General features: G+C 49.1%; 1 protein-coding gene across 1 annotated transcript in view; it reads left to right on the top strand.

The window, feature by feature from the left end:
- The window catches only part of LOC147026150 (protein Fer3-like), a 2,282-nt gene extending 249 nt beyond the window's left edge, over positions 1 to 2,033 (top strand). Inside the window, exons 1-2 of the mRNA XM_085881270.1 lie at positions 1 to 392; positions 780 to 2,033. The exon at positions 1 to 392 is cut by the window's left edge and continues 249 nt beyond it. Of these exons, the coding sequence (XP_085737396.1) occupies positions 140 to 392; positions 780 to 1,213 (687 nt within the window). The 5' untranslated portion in view covers positions 1 to 139 and the 3' untranslated portion in view covers positions 1,214 to 2,033. The remainder of the gene's footprint in view (positions 393 to 779) is intronic.
- Positions 2,034 to 7,996: the final 5,963 nt, after the last annotated feature.

The raw sequence follows: 7,996 nt of genomic DNA, 5'->3' as shown, positions 1-7,996 counted from the left end.
ACATCGGACAAATCGGAGCAACGAGACGCGTCCATTTACAGTACATACAGAGGGAATAGAGGACAATGCAGGGAAATCAAGAGTAAAAATATATAAATCGAGACTAGGATAAGGAACCATATGTACACAGGTGCACAATATGATGATGATGATGGTAAAGGTGAATCTGCATCCAGGCTGCCCACGATCTCCCCGCGAATGGGTCTCCTTGGAAGACGGTGAGCTTGGACCCGGTGCTCTGTCGTGCCCCGCGCTTGACGCGCAAAATGCTTTGGGTCTCAACTCCCCGTCCCCACCGGTCACGCTGGAGTCCGACAAACTCTTGCTTGGGCCATCGGGAGAGAGCCCGTCCTGCTCGCCCGGGATGGAGACCCCCGATGAGGCATTTCTAGGTGAGTTCATATTCTGGAAGGTGGGGGTCGTGGTCCCTCAAAAACAAAAGGCCACTCTCGCTGATGAGATTAATTCTGCTTTTAAAAAAAATTTGATTCCGAACTTTCACCACGAATGATGCCATCTATGTAAGTTTACTGTGTTGCGAGGATCTTCAATGTCTCTGCATATTTGTGCCCCTCCCCCCCCCTCCACTCGATGAAATCTCTTGTTTAAAAAACAAGTACAACATGCAAAAGTTCAGAACCTTCTTGGTAGCGAATGCTGTCATTTAAACATCCAACCGTTCGCCACTACCATGTGCGTAAATTGCTCGATGTTTCCAAGACACCTGGATGACGTACTTGCATCGATTGGTTCCTTGTGATTGGTGTGACCTTGCACAGGCGGGAGATTTGTCGAGGGATTCCCGGAGACTCTGTGCTGCGCGCTGGATGCGACCACCGTGGGACCCCCCGTGGCACGGGTGGGGGGACGACCTCCGGGGACCCATTGCGGTGGCGTGCAGCGCCAAAGGCGATTGGCGGCGAATGCGCGGGAAAGGCGTCGCATGCACGGACTGAATCGTGCGTTCGATCGACTGCGGGGCGTTATCCCGTCGTTTGCAGGGGACAAGAAGCTGTCCAAGTACGAGACTCTGCAAATGGCGCAGATTTACATCGCTGCGCTCGCCGATCTGCTGCAGGGAGGGGGGGCTGCAGCAGCAGAAACAAGCGGAGATGGTGATCCACGGGGAGACAAGAATCTACCGACGATCTTGGATGCCCCACACGAGCTTAAAGAAGGAAAGATGCTCATTAGCCCTTCTGTAGACGCATGAGTGTCCGACATGTCTGCGGTGCTCTATCTACTGGGGTCCTGAATTGTTACAGCTTGTACTCATGTCCGAACCGTGCAGGGACCGAAACGCTGTGTTGCAATTTGTGTTCAATGAATTTGTCACCGACCCTGGTGTCGTGGGTCTTGAAACAGATCCGAGTGCATCACGCAATGTGGGATACCCCATGGAGAGGAGAAACGATTCATGGCTTGCTCTTGTTGAGCAACATTCTGATGATCGAAAGATGGAAACCCACGAGGATTTCACAGATTTCCCAGTGAATTGGACTGTGAACCCCGAGGACCTTTACCTCCACCGCAGAGTGCTGGGTTCTCACTGGTCACTGCAGAGAACCGCGTCTGACACCTGCTTGGGCTCTCACCTGGTTGGGTTAGCACCACTCACACCAGAACCCCGGACGTTCACGCCTGGTTGGGGTATCACTCATCAATCATGAACACACCATGGAGAACGCTGGCCGCTCACACTTGGTTGTGGTATCACTACTTTATACATGAGAGCGCTGGATTCTCACACTGCTTGGGGATCACCGCTCACACCAGAGGGCCGTGGACGTTCAGAGCCCGTTGCGCAGTACAAACCCGACGCACGAACGTCAAACGCACTCTCAAGTCTCAACCACTGCTTTACGGTGACGATTCAGGATCACATGAACCAGCTGGTACCCGGAGAGCTACCGAAGTGGATAGATCATGAAAAGTATCATCGGAATATCATGAAATATTTATCCACAATGTGAACAAGGAATGTGAACAAGAACTCGCAAATTTTGTACTTTTTGTTAACTTTTTTTTTTGTTGCTGCTTTTTGTGTTATTTATTTTGAATAAAGCTTTCGTTCGTTTGGTCAAATGTTTCAAGACTGGTTTCTTTCTCTGCTCGAGCTGTTGCAGCTTCAATTACCACGGCTGCTTCGTCTCCCCAACCGGTGCTTTGTAAACTTGGTGGGTAAGAATGCACCAAACACACATCGACATGGCTTGGGGGAGACCTTCGTCCTGTAAGTGGACTGCAGTGGGTTAAGGGTGGTGGGTGGAGTAGGGTGGTGAGAGGAGAGGGAGGGGTTAAGGGGAGTGTGCATATGTAGGGAGAGGGGGGGAGGGAGGGCGGAGGGATGCGGTTTGCACAAAGTTTTTCGGAAGGACAGTGAAAAAGTTCCACACCCCTCTCCCCCTGTCCCCCTCCACAATGAAGAATGCTCTCACACGAGCAGAGCTCAAGTACAAATGTTTGTCCTTTTCAAAATTGTCTCTTTTGCCCTTTAGCTCAAAATTGTCTCGACACAAATGGAACAGGAAACATGTTTAATAAACCTTTCAAAAAGGAGGGGGGGGGAGGGGGAAAGTTTTAGTTGCCCTTTCTAACTATTAATTTCTCCCCCATGACTTCCCATCAACGCCACCCCCACACCCCTCTCTCCTACTCAAAGCCCGGTCCGTAACACTGTGCATGGGTCTTGTCTGACGCAGAAACTCGTCGCCCGACTCTGATTACCGCCACCACCATTTATTCGTCGTTTTAATTGATGCGCCGCGCGGGGCATCGCGGATCCTCATCGTCGCGTGATGCCCTCCACATTCCAACGAAGGCCGCACACTGCCATTGGAGCGACCTCACGTCCTAACCTTTTGTACCGCTGTCGAGTTTCAGGTTGCCAATTCACCTGAGATCTCAAAGCGCCGGCAAAAACAACTCTTTGAAAGTTTTAACATGACGCGTTCGCTTTGTGCCGCGCATAAAGGCGCGTGCATTGTTTGATCAACCACCGAAGCTACAACTCGTTCACCACCCAACCACACACCCCTATGCACCTCACGTTTCCACGGTACTTGCAATCATCTATCTCTTTCCCATCGGCCACAACTTCCAAGACCACTCGTCCCAATGACATCATTGTCCTGTGTGAGGTGTGAGCACTCACCGCTGGGAGGGCAATATTATAGGGGGGAGAGTGGAATGGGGGGGGAGGGGGAGAGGGGAATAGGGGAGGAGAGGGGAATAGGGGAGGAGAGGGGAATAGGGGAGGAGAGGGGAGGAGAGGGGAATAGGGGAGGAGAGGGGAATAGGGGAGGAGAGGGGAATAGGGAGGAGAGGGGAATAGGGGAGGAGAGGGGAATAGGGAGGAGAGGGGAATAGGGAGGAGAGGGGAATAGGGGAGGAGAGGGGAATAGGGAGGAGAGGGGAATAGGGGAGGAGAGTGGAATAGGGGAGGAGAGTGGAATAGGGAGAGAGTGGAATAGGGGAGAAGAGTGGAATAGGGGAGAGGGGAATAGGGGGAGAGTGGAATAGGGGAGAGAGGGGAATAGGGGCGGAGGGAATAGGGGAGAGGGGAATAGGGGCGGAGGGGAAGAGGGGAATAGGGGAAGAGGGGAATAGGGGAGAGAGTGGAATAGCGGCGAGAGGGGAATTGGGGAGTAAGCATTTGATGTGCGGTTGGGAGACACAATAGTCCCAGAAATGTCAAAAAAAAAAGTTTGTCAAAGCTTAAGGAAAATAAGGAGTCAGAAAAGAACTTTTCACCTTATATGCAGAAACACTGACGATAATTAATCTATGTACAATTGTAGCCCATTGGGTTGTACACAAAGTATATCGGTGAGACGGGTTGAAGGTGAGACGGGGATACAGGAAAGACGGGGAGATGGTGAGAGGGCTAAATTGTAATGAAAACCCATTAACAATGCAAACAAAGCTAAAGTACACATTTTTATTATTAATTCGTGTTCAAACTGCGAAAGTTTATTTTCATACTGTTGCGGCAACGGGTACCGAAAACACCAGCTTGTCACTCAGGAGAGCCGAACCTGGGGCCACCGCTCACAATTAACGTTGTGGTACGGTGGGATGTTTTAAAACCACGAACGCCACCCAGTCAACCACAAGTTCCAGTGTCCGCCATCTAATTATTCCGTGTAACTCGAGGTCACGTGGTTACCTGAGCAGGGAGCGCGCCCTCGGCAAAGCACCAATATTATCCGATTAGATTTTAATTAGGGCGGCCGAGCGTTTTCACCGCTGGTGCGTGCCGACAATTTTTAGTCAAATTTGTGGTAATTACCTACCAGTCTATCTCGGTTCGGACAATGCTAAACCAATGGAAGGAAAGGACAAACACGGGCAGGTTGGAAATCGACAAATGATTTATCAATAATAAAATAAATAAATAAAAAGAACTTTTTATTTTCTGAGGTAAATAAATGAATTAATTTTAAAGCAAAATCAATCAAAAAGCCGAGAAAGAGACAAAGAGCAGATGTTTATCGGGGGAGAAGAGTCGTCTCGCTCACCAGAGAGTAGTTGTCCGTGAAGTGCAAACGTCCTGAAATGTGTACGTCGCCAGCACCCAGCCTTGCCGTGCACCCTCTCGCGAACAGCCTTGAACGCCAGTCGACGTCTGGGAGGGCACCGAGATCGTCTGTCGTGGGTTTAGGCCCTGGTGCTGCAACATGGGCAGCTCCTCACACTTCACGAAACTGGTGACGTCCAGTGACCCACACGGTCCGTCGGTGACTGAGCTGCACCTCACTTGTTGGTGACCGACCCGTGCCTCACTCACCGTCGGCGCTGATCATACCCACACGCTCACCACACGCTCGCTTTCTTCTCCTTTTTTCGCGCTTTCACCCACTTCTTGCTCGCTTCTCAAGCCCCTTTCCTCACTTTTCATCTCTATCTCTATCTCTATCTCTATCTCTATCTCTATCTCTATCTTTTCTCCCTCCGCTTTCTTCTCTCTCGCCTCAGAACAGACCTCCAATTCGTTTTTATCTCGCCTGTTCGAAGAACAGAGAGCTACAGCGATACCCCCGGCGTGAGCGTCAGCGTGAAAATGTTAAAGTTTTTGGTGCAAGTTATTTTTACAGCGCGTGCGCTGTACATACAATTGCACCGACTTTGAAATGTCCCCGGTGTCCTGGTGTTCCCCCCCCCCCCCCACGTGCCTCAAGTGAGCCAATGACAGCCGTCCGGTAGATGGCAGTGCGTAACCGAGACGGAAATGACAACACTTGACGGAAATACCCGAGTATTACAATGGAAATTTGTGAAACTAATGTGTTATATATGTGAAAACCATTGAATCTATTGCTTGACAGAAAAAAAAAACCAAGAAACGCTCCCCTCTCATGTACGAACGAGCAAAATACGTCATTTCCGCCCACCATGGCATTTCACGCTGAAAGCCGAAAGCCGAAAGCGAAGTTCTTCTTATGCCATCATTTTCTTTAATATTAGCCATAAACAGATGTTTCATGCATTAGTAGTTGAAATTTACTTACAATTATGGCAGATATTGGTGGCAAAGTGATAAGTGGTTCTTTCAATAACATTGGTGTACTCATTTGCTTCACCACACGAGATGTATTGAAGGATTTCACTTGTTTCCTTTCTAATGTTTTTATCTACCACACAATTTTTATAAGCCCGATATATATATATATATATATATATATATATATATATATATATATATATATATATATATATATATATATATATATATATATATATATATATATCGGGGCGTATAATGTGATTCCGTCCGTCCGTCCGTCCGTCCGTTCCTGTCCGCACTCTCACTCCGAAAGTTTTCAACTTTCACGTTTCATATTTGGTGCAAAGATACAGACTGTGGAGACGGTGTGTCGTGACATACGTTCGTCATCTAAAGTGGTTGCCATGGCAACCAGGATGCTGTTTTCCATGTTGTAGCACAATTCTGTATATACCTTCTTGTTCGGGCGTATATTGTGCTCACTTGCGCTCTTGTTACTGATTACAATATACAAATACATATATTGCTTTAAAATTATTTGGATCAGACTTCACTGCAATGCTTTATAAAAAATGTTAATTTTAGGCTCGTCTTTTAAAAACGATAAATGTATAAACAGGCGAGCATTGGGTGGCTTTGACACCAACTCCGGTTATTTATGCAGCCGTCTCGGCGGGTGCAGAGCCTGCCCCAAGCTCACCCCGTCCCACTTGCACACGGTTACCATGACGACCCGTACACTCTCAAAAAAGGCGAGCATCACCGCTCGCAAAAGAAATACATGCATAAACGTTGCTGAGGAAAAATAAGGGCAGGCTTCAGAGCTCGCGAAAGAAATGTGTGTAAACGTGTCTGTCGTAAAGAAAAAAGCTTCCCATAAGAAAGCGTATCTATTCTTTACCCTTCTCAACGCATCACATTTTAAATCCCATTAGACATGGGGATGGGGCTAATCTGAACATGCATTGAAGGAAATAACTGTCTTGCCTGTATTAACAGACCTGGATGTGTGGATGCATTCATCAGACCGGATTCTGAAATCTATAACAATACTTTACTTCTCTTTATTATGTCAGCAAATAAGGCTAAATTTTGCACCCCAACCCTCCCTCCTCCACGCCTGTGTACACCTTGCTCGGAAGAATATGCCTTTATATACACAAGAGGTGTTCAAAGTGTAGAACGATCCAACATATTGTTGCGGGCTGGGGTCCAGTGGTGAGAACGACCGCAAGGTGGGGGAAGTTATGTCACCTCACACCAGACTCCCGGAATTGTAGGCCGTCGCTCATGGATAATTCCGTGAGGTGGCGGGTCGCTTAACTGATCGTGGACACCAATACCTTCACCGCGTAGCGTAGGGTCTTTTTGTCTAGAACCAATTTACTTAATTAACCACGCGGTGTCGTTGACCGGGGAACCACGCCCTCGCTACGTCTTGCCCGAACCGGATCACGCTACCAACTACCTTTCCGGTTTGGATGCAGCCGAGCGGATCCGCCAATAACGTACTGGCTAGGATGAACAGATTATCAGGGATAAAGACCAGGCTACACTCAGATCCAAACCATGCTGGACTAATGAAGAAAAAGATGAAAACTAACTGGGAACATTTCAAATAATGGTTTATTTACAATCAACTTACAAAAGGACTCAGAGCAGACTTATCGCAGGATATACAGGCAAGATTTACAATGATCAAACACTTAAACAGTTCCACTTAAAGACGGCGCCACAAACTCAGACACGCACTCAGACGAAAATAAACCCAGATGTATTGCAAAGGACCCCTGCAGCCAGAGAGGGAGGTGAGCTGAGGTCGCAGTTCTTTTGAGGTACCTGCACGTTGGAAGGAAGGGATGCTCCATGGTGCGGCACCTGTCGGTGGTAGTGCAGCTCGGCCCACAGCCAGACGTGTGGAGACCGTGTCCGCAAAGGAGCCCAGGTGGAGCAGAGTGGAGTCCGAGATGGGGATCAGGCCGCCGACAGGACCCACGAGAGACCCAGTCAAGATTGGGCGCCCTCGAACCATTGCAACAGACGGGCCGCCGAGGCGAGATGCGGGCAGACCCTCTGCGTCACGGCCCTCCTTCTTTCTTTGGCAATCCGCGACTCCAACTGTCTCACTCCAACCACTGTCTCATTCCAACGCTGTTTCTCTCCAACCTCAGACTCCAGCTAACATGGCCAACCTCCACATAATTCTCTCTCTACCCTCTCAGGATGCTGCCGTAATTTATCTCCCAGCCAAGGACTCTACGCTGAGGATCGCTTCGTAATTTATCGATCTCTCTCGGCGGGGAGAACCCTTGGTGAAGCCGATACCACTGTCTGCCCTGATTGGACAGGGCCTCCATGGGTCCACCCTTTTTGGGCGGGGTGTTGGTCATGCTGGGTGAAACCCGCCCCCCCCCTCCACGCGTGTCTGGACTCATCAAGAAGAAGCCACAACACAAAGATTTTGCCCCGGCCAACGGGCCTTCGGATACA

The sequence above is a fragment of the Eptatretus burgeri genome, chromosome 5 (genome assembly GCF_056783735.1).
Source record: "Eptatretus burgeri isolate ZD-2024b chromosome 5, Ebu_testis_v1, whole genome shotgun sequence".
In the NCBI taxonomy this organism is placed as follows: Eukaryota; Metazoa; Chordata; class Myxini; order Myxiniformes; family Myxinidae; genus Eptatretus; species Eptatretus burgeri.
The sequence above is the reverse complement of the archived record's forward strand: the minus strand, read 5'-3'. Positions and strand labels throughout refer to the sequence as shown.